At 37.1% G+C, this 23,669-nt stretch overlaps 1 protein-coding gene across 1 annotated transcript in view; it reads right to left on the reverse strand.

Annotated features, from left to right (window-relative positions):
• Positions 1 to 23,669, reverse strand: part of LOC124621808 (stromal interaction molecule homolog) — a 133,756-nt gene that overhangs the window by 9,706 nt on the left and 100,381 nt on the right. Inside the window, exons 12-13 of the mRNA XM_047147245.1 lie at positions 15,385 to 15,523; positions 2,301 to 2,394 (exon numbers count right to left, since the gene is read on the reverse strand). Of these exons, the coding sequence (XP_047003201.1) occupies positions 2,301 to 2,394; positions 15,385 to 15,523 (233 nt within the window). The remainder of the gene's footprint in view (positions 1 to 2,300; positions 2,395 to 15,384; positions 15,524 to 23,669) is intronic.

Here is a 23,669-nt window from a genome sequence, read left to right on the forward strand (position 1 = left end):
ACATTCAGTTTGATCAGGAAAGAAGGTTTGCCAAATGGCACACAATCCCTGGGACAAGAGAAAATAACTAATACAAGGCCTTGGTTTAAACAAGATCAGAGAAAGTAGAGTCTCCAATGATGCTGCAGCATTCACAAGTTACAAATTTGAAGCAGATGGAGAAATTCCAGCTGTTTCAATTACCATATTAAAACACGGGGAGTATGTTGCTTGTACGTATGACAACGCTTGATCGGTGGAAAATATATGTGAAGTTTCTTGGAACGAAATGATGCCTTTTTCACCTTTATGCATCCCCATGATCCTGACCTTTCCTTGCACTGGTCATCTACTAAAGATATTTGCTAGATTTCAAAGCAACACATTTTCAAAATCATAAAAGCATCAACAATATCATCACGAAGGCATACATTTACTCAGAAATTGACAAAGACAGCATTGACAATGTATTCAGTCTGAAGGGGAAAAGATTTTATTACAGTTGCGTAGCCTGGATTTTCATTTGTCTTATTGCTGCTAATTTCTTGAAGTTGATTTGCACATAATTACACTTGTATTTTTGTTGATATAAAAGCAGTTTTCGCTGATTTTTCTATCTGTATACTCATTAAAATCACATTCTATCACGTATATGTGCATGAAAATTAATAACTTCAAGTGATTTTTTTCATCCGTAAGCAGGCACGGGTCTAAAATGAAACTACACTATATAGATTCTGAAGTTTAAGGAAGACTCTATCTAGATACAGCAAGATTAAAAAACATAGATTTGAAATATGGCCCCCTTCCCCTCCCCCCACTGAATAGTACCCAATAATTGGCACCCAAAACATTTTCCTCAATTCTGCAGGTACACATATTTTGATGGAGAAGGACACAGACTGTTGTGCAACATTCACAAGAAGACAGAAGAGTTGTCATATTACCAATTCTTGGATGAATCCACACATAACCCTATAATTTATAGCTGGTTAAAAATGACTAAAAATGACTCTTCAAGTCACACAATGTATTTTTGTCATTTTTGAAGACACAAAGCTGTCACCAGATGTATTTGATAATCCAACCAGCAATATGTTTTCAGCAAAAATAGTTATACATAATTTTTTTTCTATATTTAAACAACTTTTTGTGCCGAATACAAATATATGGCTAGGCTTTTAAATTGAGTACCTTTCATAAAAGTAAAATTGGCACTTTAGCATGGGTGCAGACGGTGCAGACTTGGGATTCTTATTTATGAGAGGACATGAATGGAACCAAAGGAAGTACTGAGCTGAAACTTTGTACATATCCATCAAAGACATTGTGGAACCTTTACATGAAATTCCATTAGGTTCTACGATCTTTTTCTGTCTACAATCTGTAAACACACTCTATCAATGCCTATTTTATTTTTTTAATATTTTATTTTTCTGGAAAACCCATTTACAATCTCCCCCTACCCAGCCTCTCCTCAGCAGCCCATAAGAATTATGAACAAGTGTGACATTTTTAACACTTGTGTTAATTTCAGTAACTTGACTGAACTCTGTCCATCTTCAAATATAGATTTTTTGTTCCTTTTGGTGTACATCTTACATTTTATTATTATTTCCTACATTCTCCTGCCTTTCAATGAAAGAAAATCTCTTCAGCTAAGAATTTAATTGTGATTTTTAATTTGGGTGTGTTGTCAGCCCAACTCCAACTGCTATTATTTTAGTGGGTAGTAAAGTAGATACTCAACTTATTCACAGTATTTTCCCACACTAGCCAAAGAAATTATTTGGCTCAACTCTGCATGCAAGCAGCACTTGCAAATACAGAGACAACAAAGGCATAACTTCTCAATCATTGCACTGTAAAGAACGTTTCATGAAGATTTTTGCCTTTCTCCTTATTGACATCCCTATCACGATAAATGTTGGAGCAGGGCTGGTGGATACAGTCAGAAGGGGGGGGGGAGGAGGAGGGAAGTCGAGGGAGGGGAGGGGAGAGGGAGGGGGGAGGGAGGGGGGGGGGGGGAGAGAGAGAGAGAGAGAGAGAGAGAGAGAGAGAGAGAGAGAGAGAAGCGAGTGTCATCAGGGTACACAAGTGTGGAAAAATACTTGAACACCAAACTTACAGCAGTCGCTTCGCTTTGTTTATTACTTGTGTGTGCCATTTCAATGCTGACCCTATTTTCCCCCTTGTAAAGTGTAAGAAATTAAAGTAGGAAGCACTTTATTTGTATTTGTGTATCATTCTTTTCTCCCCTTAGTTTCCCCTCCATTCAAACAAGTGTTTAAAGGAAACAAAAATTTCATAAGAAAACATACCTCTCTGTCACCAATGAGCACATTGGTATCCTGGCTGTAAGATCGTATCATTGAGGACCTTGATTTACTTCGACTTGTATGTTCTTCCGGCCAACTGTCAAAATTAACAAATATATTTAAAATACATTTTACATCACTTTAAGTATTTGTGTCTTACCATCAACACACTAGTAAGAGATATTACTATTCTAATAAAAGCACTGACGAAAATGGCACACTGGTTGAGACATTAGACTCGCATTCCAAAGGAAGGAAAGAAAATTACAGTTTATGGCCTATTTATGATTGTGTTTCATGTCCTGTTATTATTGTGTTCCATCTCTCAATGGAACACAAGCTCAGACTGGGGAAGGAAACTGGTTGTATCTTTTCATAAAGAAATCACATTGGCATTTGGCTTAAGTCACTGAGTGAAAAATGAAAACTTACTACAGGGTGGAATATCAACTGCTCCTGAATGTGGATCCATAATCCTATCACTGTTCGCAATCCCAACGGAGTGTGGTCAAAATTCTTATTCCATGTTTACATTTGCTGTAATTATACTAAACTGCTTAAAGTGAATAGTAATATGGTTCCTTAAAAAAGACTTGGCCAATTTTCTCCTATGTCTTTGTTCAACCCATGTTTGTCTTCCATATTGCATCATCTTGTTGTCAATGAGGTGTTAAACTCTACTCTTCTTTCTTTCCTTTTTTCCATAAAAGTACAGACCATAAACTAGATACTGTGAAGAATTCCACATATCCCATTATTGCACGGCACAGAAACAGTATCCATAAAGTAATGACCATGAGTGCAAGTTAGTTTAATATTAATGTGAAGTGCAATTTAACTTTTTTTTTTTTTTGTTTGTTCCATGTCTGACATGCATTAGGAATTTGGTCAGTGAGGTGTTTTTTAAATGTTCATCATTAACAGCTTTGATTATACACCTTTTATTACCACAAGGAGATTGTGGATCCTGCTCTAGATTTATTAATTAAAATAATCTTTGAACAAAGAGTTTAGTAATTTAAAGCAGAGATCAAAAGAAACTCTTGTGCACACTCTTGATCATTAATGCGTGTGTGTGTTTTTGACAAAGGCCTTATTGGCCGAAATCTTATTGCGTGACAGTCTTTATTGTTGTGTCTATCTGTGACTCAGTATCTCCATCTCCACTGTATGGTAAGTAGCAACTATCTTTTTCATAACATTTTTGTAAAATTTGTAGAGTTAAGTGGAGATATAGTTATTTGCCAGTAAATAAATTTACACTTTTTCATAAATTATTTTTAATATGTTTAAAACATCACTAGTGACTGTGATCAGTGATTATTTTATCAGAAGTACTAAAACTAAGTTTTTTAATACAATTGTAAATTGTAACTGTAATTATTAAGATTTGATTGTAAATGAAGTCCCGTGCTTCTTGACAGAGTGTAGGTGAACAACGCAAGAGACCCGCACCCGCCCGCAAGGTCTTAATGGAGAGGGTTTGCCGTTGCCTTCCTCAGACCCTAATGGGGATGAATGACTATATGTACAAAGAACAAACTGGGATAGAAATTCCAATTGTTGATTCCAACAATCATAAATAGCTAACTGCTATTATTGTAACTGCCCAGGCCCTGCTATGCCAGTTCAGGGTCAAGCAACCTGTAGCTGTGAATATGGAGCAGCTATGATTCAGTTGCTTTAAACCTATAAGCTTCATGGTGATATAGTGACAGTTGGATGCAAATGATGTTGGTGGTTAATGTGGTGATACGAGATTCATTAATATTTTGTAAGGTGTTGGTTAGTGAACAAAATTATTATTTACGTCATTCCTCATTATTTCAGTAATTTTCTTAGTTTTCTGTACAGAAACATTTACAAATTTTAATTGCAGGTGGTATTATACAATGGCTCAGGAAGAAAGATATTGGACATGACAATGTTCCAATGCTTTTTAAAAAAATCATTTGTGAAAAACATAAAGAGAGTAAGAAATGTGCCTTAATGGACCTGTGTTATGTTTCCTGATATCCCAAAGATATAAAAAATTGAATAGTTGTATGAAGCGGATTGGTGCACTGAAAAATATTCAAGAAAATCTTCGCATGTTAATGAAACTAGTTTCACCTTTAGCTGTTCTGGAGACACTAAATACATCTCTTCAGGAATTAGGAGGGTCCCCTGTACATATTATAAAACTTCAGACGAAGCTATATTCCACCAAAAAATGAAAAACCACTGAGTTGATTGTAAATGAAGTCCCATGCTTCTTGACAGAGTGTAGGTGAAAAAAAAAAAAAAAAAAATTGTTTGCTAATGCATAGGAGTCCTCAGAAAATGAATGTGTCATTGAAAAAGTCTGTAATAGGTAACCTGAAAGCTAGTTTTTGTTCAGGTAGTAGGAAAAAGAAAGTAATGCTACTAAGTTGTTTGCCTGAATCTTGGGAGTACTAGGAAGATAATGCATAAATTCAATGCTCCCCACTACACGGTACACCAGGCAAAAAGCTTTTGAAGGAAAGAGGGATATTAATAATATTATGAGAAGGAAAGTTGCTACTCACCATATGGCGGAGATGTGGAGTCGCAGATAGGCACAACAAAAAGACTCTCACAATTATAGCTCTTGGCCATTAAGGCCTTCGTCAACAACACACACACACACACACACACACACACACACACACACACACACACACACACACAGAGAGAGAGAGAGAGAGAGAGAGAGAGAGAGAGAGAGAGAGAGACTGCAGTATTAGGCAACTGGAACCCCACTGCACATACTGAGATATATTTGAAAGTCCTGATCAAAAACTGGGAAACACTTTGTCACAAGAAGTTGTGCAAACAGTGCATAATTATTTTTATGGGAATGAAAAAAAAAAAATACACAGAGTAAAGCCAGGGAAGAAAGACTATGTAATTATGAATGGGCGAAGATGGTGATAGAACAATAATATCGAAAATACTTATTTTGTACAATTTTAAAGCAGCCTACAAAAGTTTCAAAGCTAAATTACCAACAATGAAGATTGGGTTTTCTAAATTTGCAGAACTGTGCCCAAAACACTGCATTTTAGCTGGTTATAGTGGAACACACACAGTATGTGTTTGCACTACACATAAAAACATCAAACTAATGACAGAAAACACTACACTTGGTATCTTAACCAATGGGGAATTGGCCTCTTATAATTACTGGCAAAAATGCTGTGCAACCCAGTATCATTCCACTGCATCATGGGAAACTGTAGTTCTTGCCCATGAAGTGACTCAATAAAAAGAACAAAAAAAGTGCATTTGATGATAATGTGGTTGAAAATATCACTTTTCAATAGTGGTTCTCAGTAGACAGACGCAACTTAGAAATCATGCAGAACACCTCATCAAAGTTCACTGAAATATTTTCTGAAAAACTACATACAGTAGTATTCCATGATTTTCTAGCAAAGCAGCAAAGCTCTTTTCTACATGGAATCAAGGAAAACTTGAACAAGGGCAAATGTGTTGTTATATCTGATTTCTCCAAGAATTACACTTTTGAGATATAAGATGAGGCCCAGGGTTATCATTGGTCAAGTGATCGTGCAACATTGCACCCCTTTGTAGACTATTACAAAGGAGACAACAAAACAGAGCAATTGAGTTATGTCATAATTTTTAACTGTCTAGGGCATAATATTATAGCAGTCTACAGTTTTCAAAAAAAGCTAATTCAGTTTTTAAAAACAAAATTTCAGATATGCAGAAGATATACTACTGTTTGGATGGCAGTGCAGCCCAGTACAAGAATTTTGCGAACTTATGCTTTCACAAAGAAGATTTTGACATAGAAACAGAATGGCATATTTTTTTTTTTTTTTTTTTTTTTTTTTTTTTTTTTTTTTTTTTTTTTTTTTTTTTTACCTCTGATCATGGAAAAGGACCTTGTGATGGTGTCGGTGGGACTGTTAAGAGATAAGCAACGAAAGCAAGTCTGCAGAGGTTATCTGACAAGCAAATTTTACTCTGCAACAACTTGTTGATTGGGCAGTTAAAAACATTACACCTGTACATTTTCAATTTTCAACCCAAGAAGAGCACACTCAAACAGAGACATTTTTGGAAAAGCTCTTTAGTCAATCTGTTTCCATAAAAGGGCCACAGAAGTTGCATGCTTTTGTAATGATTGTATCACATAAATAAAAAATCTCCAGAAAGACTGTCTTTGAACGTCATTTATCATTCATGGCCATATTTTGACTAAAGTTCAGTCTTGGTCACATCATGTATGTTTTAATAATATAGGTTATACATGATGTGATCAAGACTGAACTTTAGTCAAAATATAACAATTAATTGATCACTGCTTTCCAAAAATGTTTACCAAAATTCATGGCCATGTTATTGCTGTCTACGACAAGAAATGGTGGTTAGCTTGTATATTAACAAAAGACAAAGATCTCGATAAAGTTACTTTCCTTCACCCAGCTGGCCCATCAATGTCTTAGGCATATCCTACAAAACTGTGGTTATCTACAAATAATATTCTTTGTAAGGTAAACCCAGTAAGACAAACGGGAAGACTGTATCAGATTCCTGAGGATGAAACTGTAAAAACATAAGAAACATTTAAGAAGAAGTTCAATTTTAAAACACAGACTGTTTAAATCAGGTTTTACTAGTGACATTTGGAACGTGTGTATTAAAATTAAATTTGAATGTGTACAAAGGTATATTAAGAATGAAATTATTTATATTTCTGCTTAAATCTATAAATTTTACAAAAGTTTAATTTTTTTAGTGAAATGTGAATTTTTGAAATTTTATATACGTGTGAACCCATGACAGTCCAACTTTCATACTTAGGGAATTAGTTAACAATAATTAGTTAAAAATAATGTGAAGTATTATACACAATTTTTTGAAGATGCACTTTTAGAGAAACAAAATTCATCTTGAACTCATATTGTGTTGTATATTATAGGCAAGTTCATGGAAAATGCTGTAAAATGACACTTCTCTCATCATTTTAGCTTAATTAGGGGAGTTGCTACACCAATTTGAAATTATGGCAGTGTAATGTTTTTTGGTGATTTCAGACAATTATTTTCTAAATGGATCAACACATTTTAATAAAATTCGGTATTTTTCTTAATCTACATGTCTGCTACCTTTCTACCAAGTTTCATTGAAGATTGAGATAGCGAGTAAAATCACTGTGTTGATTCTACATGGAATTACCCCATGACAGATGTACCTTTGAGTTCTTAGGTCCTACACTGACTTTGACACCTCTCATGTACCGCCTTTATACCGTTACTCAGCCTTTCACTTTTTTAATGCTCAATGAAATCCTGCCTGCTCCATCATGTTACATAACTGTTTAGTACAAAGTGGGACAAATGGCCACAGCACAAAATAATTACAGTCAATACAAGGGGACGAAGAAGCTGATTCTTGCTTGTGGCACCACTGCACAAGTATCTGGTTTAGAAATTCAGTAATGAACTGAACATTAGCACTCCAGAAGCAATTTAATGATTAAAACTGTTAACAAACAATGATCATTTTCAAAGTCAAAACTGGCAAATACTGACAGAAGTAGAGAAGCTGTGGCAGTATAGGCAGATTCATGTGACTTCAATCTACTACACGATGATAAACCTCCAGTATCATTCAATGGTGCATGATGGTGGTATGGTTTTAATCAGGATCTCATCTTTGTGAGTAAACAAATAGCTCAGTTATCAGTGAGACTGGCATGTCCTTGGATGCAACACTGTCCCATTATGTGCTAGATATATTCTGCAATCCAGTCACAGACAGTTTAATTTTGAAGGAAGTATAATTTTAAGAAAGCAACACAGAGAAATTCAGCTCTGCACTGGATGAGAGCATCCTTAGTAATGACCCAATTCCAGCATCTGGTGACTCTTTAAATGTCATGAAGCACCCCCCCCCCCTCCCCCCATCTCCATCCCACAAGGCTGCACATTACAATACATAAAGAGCCTGCCTTTAGAAATTCAGGAATGTTTGGGAAAGTATCTTGATCTCGTCAATAATGATGCTTTTTGTGGAGAGATCATGCAAGCTGGAGAAGATCTATTAACAGCACTATGCAAGAACAAGGAAGACACTCAATGTACATTGATGGAGTAGGTAGATTTGAGCAAGAGGAGCCACAAAGGCTGGAGGCTGGTTTTCCTTTGCAACCTAAAAGTCAAAAAAGATAAAGATAAAGGAGTAAGGATCACTGCAGTGGCAAAACAAACCTACTATAATTTTACAGCTTGAGCCTGATAGTCACCCAAATGCAGTTACTGCTACGGAATGTAACTACAACAGACGCTCGTTAATGCAGTCATTCCTTACACATATGGGTGCCAAATTAGTGGAAGTGCCAGATTATTGAGAGTTTCTGAATTTTATTTTAAAAACATAGAGCATATACTTTACTACACCCAAAGACCTGCTTGAGGTCTAGCATAATGTTTCCTTTTAGAAGACATGATACTGAACTGTAAAGAAAGCCAAAATGTATAGCATTGTTCGACACTGTTGTTCACTAACAACTTTGCTGTGCACAATAATTCATTGTTGTGCACCATTTCAGGTGTGGGTCAGATTACTGAGAGGCTAGACTACTGAAAGCTGGAGGTTGGTGTATTCTCCCTGCTAAAGTAAATGAAAGTGCTGCACAATTCCTTCTACAAACAGTAATATTCACACTACAACCAGTAGTCGCACACAGAAAGCAAGATCAGTAGAACTTGCTGAAAAATAACTTTCAACATTTCTTAGGTCATATTCCTGAGGATAACTTTCTGTAACAAAGATGTTACGAAGACTCCCTGTTTAATATAGAAATGTTATCCACTTACACTCTGTTCACTAAATGTATTTAATGGGACTGGTGATAATGGAGATGCAACAGCAGCCACATTAGGTCTTATGAGTCACTAGGATTTTGTTTTCCTCCATCCAGCTCTCCTCTTCTCTCTCTTCTTCATTTATTGGGACAGTGGAAATCTGGTATGACTGACAATCAGTACACAAATTTGCTGACATAAGAACATGGCTTAGGGCAGTTATGTGGAATGTAACCTCTAACATCAGTTAGGAAGAAAGAAGAGAATGATGAAGTCAAAACAATTCAACAAGATATGCAAGAAAGCTACAGAAAAGAGAAGGAAGATGAGTGAGAACTGACTGGCTAACAGGGAGAATAAGCAGAAAAGGGAACATCATCTCAACATCAGACAGTAGATAATGCAAATCCTGAGAACACGGAAGAGAATATAATTAACCAGTTTATTAGAACATGTTGAGACAGAGTGCTACAACAAGAATTCAAGGCAACATTTCCAGTGCATCAAAAATCGGAAAATGTATTTCAGAGCCCAAAGTTTTTCATTAGAGATAAGAATGGCAGCTTGATGAACAACAAGGTAAGAACTGTAGGAATAAGGAGACAATGCTTCTCAGTACTTTTGAATCACCCAGACCAAGATGAGATGCTACCTGCAGACATCATGGAGGAAAGCAAAAGATGAAGAAAAACAGAGAAGTGACTGAAGAAGATTTGAAGATTGCTATTAAAAGACTCAGAAACAACAAGACCCCCATGAGAGAACAGAACAGCAGCAGAATTAATCCAAGAGGGAGGGGAGAGCTTGCACCTAGAGACATATAAACTGATCTAGCTCTTATGGAAGAATGAAACACTGCCAAAAGAATGGAAATTGGCCATAATACGTCTAATATACAAGGAGGAAAGCAATATGGAATGTGGTAACTACGGAGGCATCAGCTTGTCGAATGTAACCAACTATGTACTGTCTATCACTATCCTCAGAAAATTACAACTATTCATAGAGGACAAAATGCAGGAATATCAAGCTGGCTTTCAATTAAACTGATTGACAATATCACATTCTTGCCATAAGACAATGTATGAAAAACAATGTGAATATGATAAAGATATCTACAGCCTGTTTGTCAATTTTCAACGTGCATATGGAGGCATCTGCAGGAATAGCCTATACAATGCACTTTGTGTCTCCAGAATTGCTGAGAACCTAGTGAGAATGGTGCAAACTTGTAAGGATGGGTCAAGGGTAGCACTGTGTTTCTGAGGTCACAATGAAACATTTGAGACTGAGATAGGTCTCAATACGAGGAAGGAAATGCAGTGGAAATGAAATGCATGTAATACTCAGGCACACATTCAGCTCAAAATCAGTATCAGCAAATATTAAGATGAGAATATATAACACTGTGATATGCCCAGCAGTCATGTACAATTAAGAAACATTGAGCATGAATAAACAAGAATAGGAAAAACTATTTATATTTAAAAGAAGAGTAATGAGAATGATATGGGGACCAATCTTAGATAAAGGAGGAGGAATGAGATATCTACCTCTTGATACAACAACACCCACTATGACAGAAGCTGAAGAGCAGGAGAATCAAGTGGGCAGGCCATGGAGCCCATACACCAGACAACAGACAGATGAAGAAAGCACCTAAGGGGAAATCACACACTGAATGCCCTACAGGACAACCTAGGCAGTACTGGATGAATGATCTAGTGAATAACCTGACAGCCCTCAGACTTCAAGACCCCTGGAAGAAACGAGCACAAAACAGAAAGGAATGGAGGCAGTTTGTGGAAGCAGTGCGTTGTCTGCACTGGGTGTACACGCAGACAAGGAAAAAAAATTCTCGCATTTCCCGGTTAAAAATATACTTTCTCCGTCTTAAGTGACAGTATACTATTCCTCAGGACTGTAAAACTTATCAATCCCCTGAATGGTTATGGTTTTATACACCGGTGTAGAATATCCCAGCACTTTAGAAAACGAAACTCATGGAAAAAAAAAAAAAACAGGAAAGATGTCTGATGTGCAGCAACATATACACTGCATATTTTCGTATTATAAAAGTATAAATTTGAAATCCACCAAACACCACATATTAATTTGTGAAGCATTGAAATCGAGATTGCAATGCGCTTTTGTAAGCCAGTCGTAGCTCAAGGCACTTGATCTCGCCAGCCGATGACAGCGGATATTCAGAGCGTAGGACACATGATGTAAGTCAGCCAATAGCAACATCACTGTTAAGTAGTTAGAACATACAAATAGGAAAAGGTGCTGGTTTAAATTAATATCCATAGTGTTGCTACAAGAAAAGTAAAGCTTTCACATATAATATTGGTCTCAAAGATTAATGAGCTGCAAGAGAATCTAAGCTTTTCACATATAATGTTGATCTTTTTTGTGAGTCTTACACTTTAAGATACATCACACAAATGTGCCATTAAAATTTTTAACAGCGACATAAATGTCCGATCTTCTGGGTTCAAAATTATTCTAAACGGTCGTCCTCAAAGAGTTGATTTTAAAATTAGAGTCAAACGCTCTGCCAGAGAGTGCCATATAACAGGCGTCACTGCACTAACGCAGCTAAGATGACGCAGAAAGCCCTTACGTGTAAAATGTTAAAAGATCTTAAATTATGTCATAAAAGAAACAAGACATTAGAGAATACTCCAAGAGCATCGGAATTTCGTGAACCACACAAAATGCATAATTCAGATTAAAGTGCACATTCATGTCCAAATTCGGATGTAAATTTTCTTGGTGTACCAGTACTGTATAATATCCTGTTTGGTTCTTTACTATGGCATAAAGCCATACGCGCTAGTAGATGAAAACATGCACTTGAAATGTAGTGAACAGTTGAAAGTAGGCAATGGTGTGGAATTAAACACGTTGTTTCAAATAAATTGACTGCCTCAATGGAAAAGATTAATAAAAGACAAATTTCTTTAGCAAATCGACAAAAATAACTTCATTGTTCTGCAAGGCGATTAATGCTTGACTGCCAAAAAGGTGGAAATAAAATAAAATCTGAAACTAATAACAAATTTTAGCCTTCTGTAATTAGGTGAATGTATTTTAATTCACTTGATAGCTCCCAGCCCCAGAAATCTGTTTTGTTTTCATTTGAAGTAAGAGCTATAAACGACAAGGACACATCACAATCACTAAATGTAAACACGGGTCGTGTGGAGACTACCCACCTCCCCAATACAACTCAGACTGCTCCGTGCATCAGCCCTGGACCTACGATATTTCCAAACCAGGGCAATACTAGATAGTGGCACCTCCCTCCCCCTCGAGTGTTTGAGGTAGATATATATAATCTTGCTACAGCTTTACGTGGTGTGTTTTCCTTTCTGGAAAAGGATCTATTAGCTCATCAAAGTTTGTCAAATGTTTTGCTACATGAAAAAACAAAATGACACTGTCTAATACTGAAAAGCTATATGCGATTGCAGGCTTTCTCCGCGTATTTCAGCTACGAAATCTTCACGGGTTATCAGCCAAGTGGCGTTGTCTTCTAGTCGCAACATTTCAATGGATTGCGTATCCATCATCTTCAGGCGTATCCATCATCTTTGCCTGAAGATGATGGATACGCAGTCCACTGAAATGTTGTGACTAGAAGACGATGCCACTTGGCTGATAACTCGTGAAGATATCATAACAGAAAAAGCTCTTAATACAAATAGTAGCCGAGACTGTTGTGGTTGATCGACCAGATTACGTGTATTTTGTAATTGTCTGCTAGATAAAACGAAATAGGCCTGCCTAATATTGCAGCAATTGTAACATACACCAAATAAACTAGGCTGTTTTGGCACAAATGGTCATTTTTATAACAAGACAGAATATAATTCATGAAGTACCAATATCAAATGGCTATAAGGCCTACTACAAGCAAAAAGTTTTATGTTAGGAAATAGTTTCACATTTCATTCATACGCTCCAGCTTCTGAAGCGTGAGATTGAAAAGCAGTAGTATGAAATTTTTATATAAATTTGGAATCATCATATTCTTCCATAATTTGTGTGAGGATTCTTCTCCTTCCTCGTTCTAACAATCAATCTTCTCATCACTAATTCTGTAACAATTCCTGCCAGTGTCAAAATTTATTCTCCAGTAACTTCACTAACCCGGACACAATCACTGGTTTAGTTATCTTGCGTTTATTCTCCGGTTAGGCATTATTATGTGTTCGTACAACACATTTTCTGCGCTACTCCCGGAATAGAAATTAAGCAGCTGGTAGCTGGGGCCTGTACAACTGGCTCTTACTAGTGTAGCAGTCTCGTCAAAAATTTTCTGTCAAAATTTCATTTTCTTGGATACACTGAGAATATAATATGTAATCTTTCTTATCTGTTATTCCTGTTAGTCATTTATTTCCACTCTGGTAGTCTGAATCTATGGATTTTGCTAGTAATTGTAACAACGCTGATCATTCCCAAACCCAGTCAACCACATAAACAGTGATAGGCATTCACCCTTTTGGCTTTATTCCAGTCAGCTTGTATAGCCCCGTCCCCTTTTGTCTGCAGGAAAGTTTATTCCTAGATGCGATGGGGATTCCCCTGGCAGAGACATCATATACACTATGCACGCATAAAAAGATCAACTTATGATTCATTCAGAAATCAATTTAGAATTTGTTCAAAAACCAGCAGGGATGCATTTCAAAATCATATGAGTAATTGATAGACCAACATGCGCAGGATGCTCGGCGCTTTGTGAAACAAGGTCTTTTTCCTCAGGAGTATGAATCCCCCTCTGAAATTGCCACCCCAGTTTGATCCCCGACCCTTAGATTCGAGCCTGTTGCGCATGCGTGAATCTGGCGGCTTAGGCGAGCCAGTAAAATTTTTCCGGGTAGCATTTGGCTGCTTGCTGCTATTGCTTATACAGCTAACTGCCACACTTCTGTAGCCAGAAGCAGGACAAGGTATTACTCATACATGACTCAGCTGCCACAACTGGGCATGCGCATGAGCTCACTCACAACTGCTTGAACAAATCTAATGTAAGCAGTTGTGATGTCATGCTCATCAGAGACACTTTGTTGTTATGAAGCATTGCATAGTCTTCCTAAAGCCTTTGACACATTTTACTGTTGGCAGACACTTGAATGAGCAGTGTTTTGTTGTTGTATATGGTGCATTTCCTTTGCAACTTGATTCTCGTTTTTTTTTTTTTTCTTTCTCTTGTTCATGTTTTATTGCTGCAGTATTATTTTGCAGTAGTGAGATGTAGTAATATCCTTTGTTTGAGTACTGGTTCTTACCAGTCAAAGTCACAAAAATTGAAAACAAGAACAATGAAAAATTCATGGAATTCTAAAAAATTCCGGTTTTCTCCCGGATGAAAAAATTCCCAGGTTTTTCCCGGATCTACCAGGTCGTATACACCCTGTCTGCAGAGCCTGTGACCTCTGGAAATGTATGTATGTAACATCAGTTAATAGAAACCTCTATTTATCCACTAGGGCCACTAAAGATAAGACAACATAATTAAGTCTTGTTGATAGAACTCAATTGTCTGGCTGGGTCTTGTCTTACCTATCCAATACCCCAGAGAAAGAAAATGCTAAAGCTTTACTCAAGATATAGAATTTTTTTTATTAGTCTCTCACATTATATATCCATACCATTATTAGCCTCCAATGACACTGACATACAAGAAGAAAGATATATGATTCTCAACATCACACAAGAGTCGTTAAGTGTTTATTACTTCATAAGGAAGAAATATCTGGTCCCAAATGCAATACAACATTTCGTTAATGTTTAGACACTACTGAAGAAGACAAACACAGGCAACACCTCTCTACTGACTTCAATAATTCAACCTAAAGCTAGTTACCTCAAATAAAATTACCACCTTAAATTATGGTTAGTAGATGACATGACTTACTAATGTAATAGTAAGGTATTTAAAATCAAAGAGACGTCCAAACAAATGTCAACAAATCATACAGATAAAATTGCAAATTTTGTTTGCCTATTCTAATTTTTTGAAAATAAAAATATTTAATACGCAGATTCCAAGAAGCAATTATGAATTTCAATAAATGAATATGAAGTAAAAGAGAATAAATTTATGAGAACTTATGATAGTGCTGTGGATTATCGTTATCATTTTGTTTGAGAATATCATGAGAGAATTTGGTATTATAAAACAGATCAAGTATTCAGTACTGAAACTACATTTACTGCATCCTGCCTACCTGTCAGTGCCTATGGTAAAATGTACATTGCCAGCTAAACTCCTAGAATCAGCCTGGAAATCATCATCCTGTTCTTGTTTTCCTGCCTCACTGCCAGATGAGTCTCCTGTTTCCTTCCACTGCATGTTGTCTACGATACCTGAAAAAAATAAAAAATAAAAATTGCTGCAATCACAGTCTTTATTTTACAATCTAAAACAGTATAGTGATCAAGCCATGAAGCTCACATTTTTTAGAATCTGTTTTAAAAGTGGTGCCAGACAGCTAATATCAACTGTGAAGTCATTACAGAGGTTATAGTACTACAGTAACAAGGATACTTTAATACTGTTTAGTGCATTTCAGCCCACTCCAGTTCGTTGTTATAAAAATTTAAGCTAATTCATTTGAGAAAACAAATTATATAGAAATACAACATACTAGGACATACAAACTCAGGGACAATGCATAAAGAAACACTGTGACATACAACCTACTGAAAACACGACTCAGAAAAGATGAAAAAAACTATTGAAAATGAGCATGCAGTAAAACAAAGACAATACTATTCCAGTTATCAAGCTGTTAATACACATATTAGAATGTGGGATGCCCTTGCAAAACACCAATATATTTGAAGTAATACTAATAATGTTTCTGGGATGTGAAAATTCTAAACTAATTTTGAACTGTCAATAAAACTCTGTATAGCACTCTGAGCAAGGACATGTAATGGTGGGCACATTTGGTATTTCATTTCTGTGAAGTGCTCAGTACTCCTATATATAAAAACCATTTAGCGCATTAGTCAGCGAGAGAGCGCATTAGTCAGCGAGAGCAGTAAGAAAAATACAATTGAGCCACTGCTGACAAAACAATGATCCCATTCTTTAAAATCTAATACTATAGTGTGTGTTTTAATAATACATTAAAACCTGACATAATCTTAATTTGCAACAACAATATGAAAATACACAGCCCATAAAGTGGAATAAAATAAATATTTGCAAAAATTTTAGCATCCAGAGAATAGTGCAAATGAAATCGAAACTCAGAAGATATGTAGTATGGAACACTGGCAACAGCTGATTAAGACTGAAGGGAGATGGCACAATATAGATCTAGAGGCGACCTACCAAACACAACCAGAAAAGTCAGTTTTCCATCCACTACAATCAAGGATATGCCACCAAATTATATGGAAACATAAAAGTAGGTGTCAGTATCCCTTGTCGCCATCAAACAACACAGTAACAGTCAGCTAGTGAGACTGGAGCAGAAACATCAGTCTCCAGGAAATGGATCTGTCATACTACAACGTTTCAGCTTGTGCATGGTATGATGCTAAACTAATATGTGTGTGTGTGTGTGTGTGTGTGTGGACCATAAAACTTTGTTCAGAATGCTGGCTTGACTCTGAAACAAAAGAAAGATTAGCATTTAACTTTTCATAGATGACAAGGTCATTAAAAATAGCCAACCTTAGGAAGGATAGGACAGGCAAGCAAACTGGTCACACCATTTTAAAAGGAACTGAACCAGCAATTGCATTTAATGATTTTGGGAACCATAGAAAACCTAAATCTGGTTGGTCAAAGACAGATCTTAAATCTCACTACTGTCGAATACAAGTCCAGTGTCTTGAGCACTGTGCCGCCTCACTCAGTGAAGCTGCAGCACTTCGAACAGATGAGGAACAAGCTTCAATGACGGTTTGACACTGCCAACTATGGAATGGAGTGGTGACATGTATACTATTCATTTATTTGTCAAGTTCAGTAGATCTCATCAAGAAGGAGCACCCTCAGGGATGTAGAATTAATCAAAGTATACATTAACAAAAGACAAGGGAACTGCTAAAATGTAATTTGTATACTGTTTTAATAATGAACTATCACTATACTGCTTAATGCCATTCTTGCATAAGATAGCAAAATGGAATTGAGTAAATTCGAAAGAAATATGCTATTTGGAAAGGGTGGGGGTGGGGCGAGAAAGAAAAGCTGATGGCTCCTCAATTATACAAGGGCAGATCAAACATAAATGGTATTTTATTTTTTATTTATATTCATTTATTGAAAAACTCAAGACAGTTCAGTTTTCCACATAGTCTCCTGCTTTGGAAATGCATTTGTCCCAGTGTATGGGCAGCTTTTTGACAACCTCATCATAAAAAGAACTGGGTCATGTCACCAGCCAGTTGCGCACGTCATCTTCCACTCTCTCCGTCATCTTCAAATCGTCATCCTTCTGGAGCTTCTTTAAGCAGTCCGAATGGAAATCGCAGGACGATAACTGCTGGCTGTAAGGAGGATGATCAAGTGTAGTCCAGTGCATTTCCTGTAGCTTGGAGAAAGTTAGAGCCGCAGTATGGGGTTGTGCATTGTCGTGGAGGAGGATGACCTGCCGAATCGATTGGTCTCGTCTTTTGCAGCGATATGCAACTCTTGCCTTGTTCAACAGTTCGCAGTAATAAGCAGCATTGATTGTGCATCGCTCATGCAAAAAATCAGTCAGCAAAATGCCTTGCTGATCGAAAAAAACGGTTGAAAGAACCTTGCCTGCTCACAGTCAAGTCTTGGCTTTCACTGGTGCTGCCTCCCCTTTCCTCCGCCACTCCTTACTGGCTTGTTTGGATTCTGGAGTGTACCAGTAAACCCATGTTTCATCGCAAGAGATGATCTGACTCAAAAATGCATCACCTTCTTCTGCAAACCTTGCTGTAAGCCTCTGACAGACCTCCGAAGGTCTAAACTTCAGATTTTCGGTCAAAAGTTTAGGAGCCAAACTGGAACACACTTTAAGGAACTATAGGGCATTTGTGACGATTGCTTGACAGCTCCCATAACTGATTCTGACTTTTTGTGGAATTTCTGATACTCTCACCCATCGATCGTCATCAATAATGTCTTTAACCGCACAAATATTTTTGTCTGTAATGCTGGTCCACGGATGGCGATCATGTTACTGATTTTCCACACGTTCTTGTCCTTCCTTTAACTTTTTATGCCAGGCAAACACACACGTCCTTGATAATTTTTTATCACAGAACTGTGCAGTCAATCTTTGGCAAATTTCTGTTGCTGTAACTCCTTCATGAGCAAGAATTTGATAATTATGCATTGTGCAGTGGGAGAGTGCACCTATCGCTCAGACATGGTGAGTGTTACTGATGAAACGGCGGGAAATATCTAACAGCACACTCTCCTCACTTCTAACGGTCCCGTCTAAACAGGGCCAGTCCTACCAACTGTTAACGTTCAGGAACAGAAATCCCCTTTATTTTGATCCCCCCTCGTACATACAGCAAATGCTTACTTGCTATTGGAAGCTCATTATTTACTTGATTACATTGGTATCTTTTGACAGAAAATATTTACTTACATCTGTACAAACCAAGCCTATTTACAGTACATTTCCACTTGGCTTGTAGCTTTACTATACACACTGCTACTTGCCCCGTAGCACAGAATTTTTCAATCCCTGAATCTAGATATCCTGATAATTAGTAGAAAGTATGGCTAATGAGGTACATTTGTGATTTTATTTTGGATTGGTTGGATTCCCAATTTCTTGCTGTATGTTAGATGGAAGTTTGTTGAATATTAAGCCACCGAAGTACGTCTCCACTCTAATAATCCCTACAGAAATGAGGTCAAGTCTATATGAAAATTGTCTTGTGACAATCTGACTGACAGTTCTGCTGAGGCTGATTTTTATTATCAGCAACAAAAACTAAATAAAGCATAAATGTTTTGGGCAGTGAGTGCAAAAACTCCAAGATCCTTAAAAAGGTTCATTACTGACTACTGCTCAGGAAACACTTTATTAACTTTAGGTGCATTGCCCAAGAAGATAACCCTATACAAAAACAGGCATTGGAAATATGCGAGATAAGCCAACATACTTGCCTTTCTCTCAACACAATGATAAATGTTTTTTGGCGCGAAGAACACTGAACAGAACTCCTTGGTCAGTTTATGTATGTATCAACTCCAATTTAACTTGTTATCCAATTGAACCCCCCACAGAATTTTACACATTATGTTTCATTCAATGTATGGTGATTAACATCTACTCCTGGTACCAATACCTAACTGAAACTTAATAATATCAGTCTGTGTGAGATTAAGACTTAAACTGTTAGCTATGAACCACTTGCAGGCCTGACCATCTAGCAACTAAGTTGTCTCTCCTAAGCTTGAGGCCCAGTACCGAACCTTGTGGCAACCCACATGTTATTTTCCTCGATTCCGAGGTTAGTTTCATGCCTGTGATACAGACTGACAATGAGGACCTTTGCTTGCTGTCATGAAAGTAAGACTCAATCTGTACAAGATGGATGCCATAACAATTCACTTTTCCCAGGCAGTGAACCATTACAGTGGGGACATTGTTATGGTGCCTTATCTAAAACTATTGGGAACATGTGTAAGACGGCTGTGTGTCCAAAGACAAAGTGTAGGTGCATTAAAATGCAGACTGATAATGTTAAATTAAAATGAAGTATTGATTGTTAAAATAAATTTCTTGGAAGGATTAGAGGTCACAGAAATGAAGTTATAATCAGGTGTAGGTCTGCTGGTAATGACTTGAGGATAACTGGAAGCGTTTGTTAAAAATGTCCTGAGAGTATGAGCAGAGCTCCTCCCACCAATTCGGATTTTCCTCGCAAGTCTTGTAATGTTCTGTCCATGGCTTCAACTGATTTTTTACATGCCATTGTGCATTTATCCCAGAACTTGCTTTAGAAGTTCACCCCATCCAGATTCTCTTGAGATTTTACATGCCGGGAATTGTTCTTTGGCTATATTCAACAGTAGTTGTAGGGTGGAATGGGCAGTCCATCCGCCTTCTATAAGTGTGGCTGCAATGCCAGATGATGCCAGTGCAAGTAGCTTGTATGTCTATCAGAAACAGATTTATTAGAAACTTTTTCCAGTGTTGCCTGGTGCGTCCAAGTGAATAATTAGACCAATGTTGTTGTCGCTCTGGTCCATGATAAAGTTATAAATTTCCTTTTGGTTGTCGTCGTTGTGAGCAATGTATTGAAGTACTTCACCCATATTGTAGCTTTTTTAATTTTGAAGTTTAGCACACGGTACCATATTTTCATGATGCTTGCATCCCAAGTTGTACTAAGGTCGGGTTGTTTACTGGTAAACATTTATCTTCTAGTTGAATGACTGTTTCATTGAAGATGTCATCGCTGACAGATGTTCAGTTAAGGAAAAGCTTGTCAGACTTGGTATAGTATGTCACCACTCATACTCTCTTTGAAAGAGTCCCAAAGATGTTTGGAATTGATGGGTTCCATGTTGTTACAATTATGGCAAATAAGTCTATCATTTGTTTAACTGATGTTGTCAGTGAGGCTTCTTGTGGTGTTAATTCAACAGTGGTTGTCGTTTTCCAGTACAGTGCTTCTCTGTATATCTAGAATAGGTAGCCTTCAATGAGCTTGAGATCTGTCAACATTCTCCAGATGTACTGCTACATGTTACACAGTTTGTGTTTGTGTATGGAAAACTGAAAATGGGTCCTGCTGCTTTATTACTGTTGGTGTTTCTTTTTTAGTACATGAGGATCTCGTCGTTTCTGTTTTGCTGTTCGCTGTCTTTGGCTCTTTGAAATACTGCCACGTCACTGCCTTTGTTCACATACCTACAGAAATATTTGATGGATTTCAATGAATTGCAGTATTCTACATTTATGTGTGCTTTAAACATTTTTGGAAAGTAGTGTGTTATATGGTACTACCCACTGATTATCTATTTCCAGTTTGTTGGTGCACGTATTCATATTTTTGCTGTGTAGCCATCATTTTTGGGTGATCATCATCTGTGTTTGGGATATCCATCAACTCCAGTTTGTGTGTCATCCAAGTATGGTTTTGGGCATTTTTTTGTTGTTGTACATTTCCCTCACCCATACATGGCGAATTTGGGTTTAATGGCTCGCATGGTCCATGAATCACATTTTTCATTATTATGTCGTACATGCCGAATCTTCTTGTTGATTGGAAAATTCAGCTTGGACGATTTTGTTGATATCTGTGGGGTGCATTCTGACGTGTAGCCATATGAGATTGTGTGAATGAGGCAGTCCCCGTTTTTGTCATTTGACTGTGTACATCCAGCATCTAATGGTTCCAAAGATGTGATATTTTATTATGACTTCAGTAAATCTCATTTGTTTTTGTCGGAAAACTCGGGCTATTATGTCATGTCAATGCATGGGGGCTAGGCTGTAGCTTAGGTGGTCTTTGATTTCTGGCCATGAATGATGAGCTGCATGTGAATGTTATGAAGCAGTCAGGTCATCCATATTTTTTTATGTACATTGGGCACCTTGAGTGTATTTGCGCATGTGTCTCAGACTTCCTACGTATGATGAGGGTAAAACTACGATTGTTCTGAGGTTGTCAATGTTTCCATCATTTATAACTGCACTTCTAAGGTGGATGTGTTCTTCCATGTGTAGTTTCTTCTGGTTCAGTCTTGCGTAAACCATTCATTCTGCTTCTGTTTTTGCATACATATCTACCACGAATTGTTGGAATAACTGTCAAGTGTTGAGAATGTGACTGTATGTTTCATTGTCTCTGATCATTAAGAGGTAACCACTGAACTTCTTGGAAGTGACTTTCTTGTTTGTTTCAATGCCTGTTTTCGGGTTAGATTGTTTCGCATCAAAATGATACTCGTTCTTTCCAGTCAGAAATATTAATGGATATTGGAGGGCATCATATGAATGGTATGTCTCTGGCATGTGTTGTTGTCCCCTCCTCTTCATCTTGTACAATTATGTCACGGCCTGCATTTTCATGGTCCATAATTACGATTGCGACTTCAACTATCTGAGATGCATTAAATTAACATTCATGTTCTCCAGGTGGTGTTTTGTTGGCTCGAATAATAACTTTATAGTCATCAGACAACATACGGTCTAAAGCTGTTTTGAATATGTGAATCAGTTGATTGTATCTGTGTAAGATCCTCTGTACATCTTCAACTATTACTCATTTCAATCCACTGTTATCTGTGCATCATTAATCAATTTATGTTTCTTCATTTCCGATGAAATATACTCGCAGAAATTTATAGTCTTCATTGGGTAGTGGTAGTAATGATCCCATGGTGTGATAAATTTGTCCTTGGATAAATAAAAAAAATTGATTTAATCTCTGTGAATGTTGATTGAAATGACACCCAAAGAAGTCATTTAGAAGCAGGCATTGCACACTTTTATATTTTGAAGAAAGTGTTCTGATTCTGGAAGATCCCATTATGTAATGCAAAAATTCCACTTCCAATGGTGGAATTGAATTTTTCCAATCATGTAACGGAATACTGATGTTTCTCTACTGAACTATTTTGCATTGAAAAATTGGCAACTGTTATCCATTTTTACGATTACAATGTGTTTGTGTTCGAATCATAGTGGAATGTTTCATTTGTTAGGTTGTACCGTTTACTTGTCCTCATATGTGCTCTTGTAGGGTGATATTTTCATGGATGGCTGGAGTTTGCAGTCTTTATTATAAGATTGAATTCCTGATTCTTCAACTCATCCATTTCATTGTTCTTCAGCTTCTCTGCTTCTCACAGTCCTCATTCTCGTTCGTTACGAACTTAAACATGCATCGCGCTCTTCGTCTGTTTCAATTCTTCGTTTTTCTTTTTGTTTTCACCGTTTTGCTTCAGAACTGACAAGATCTCCTCCTCTTTTACATTTGGGCATTGTCTAAAATATAAATCAAATCAACTTTTTATTAACAAATACACTAAGTACACTTTTCACTTTCCACACTATTTTTTATTTATGCTGTCACTGCATCACTTTGACTACTCACACTTCACTATTAGTTTCTATCCACTCACTGCACTACTTTTTCATTTCCTCCCTTCATCACTGATAAAAACTCACATCTGTATACACGACGGGTTTTGCTTTATATACTCCTACCAAGGGGTAGCCCCACCAATGGTGAATTCCAGAACATACCAAAAAGGCTTCGAATGGTCCACCATGTTACAGGACATTTCACAACATTTGAGAGTGTTCTGGAATCTTCCTAAATATTCCAGACTATTCCCAAACATTCCAGATCATCATGGAACTCACTGGAACATTCTGGAATGTTGTGGAATGCTCTTGAATACTCTTGAATGTTTAAAAATTTCTAGAGGGCGAAACTTCCTAGCTCTCATATCTTCAAAAGCATGTCCTTAAGGTAAAAATGAGAACCTTCTCCATGAATGGAGAATAGAGGTCTACTACACCATGTAACTCCCTTGATCGTA

Source organism: Schistocerca americana, chromosome 7, assembly GCF_021461395.2.
Source record: "Schistocerca americana isolate TAMUIC-IGC-003095 chromosome 7, iqSchAmer2.1, whole genome shotgun sequence".
Classification (NCBI taxonomy): Eukaryota; Metazoa; Arthropoda; class Insecta; order Orthoptera; family Acrididae; genus Schistocerca; species Schistocerca americana.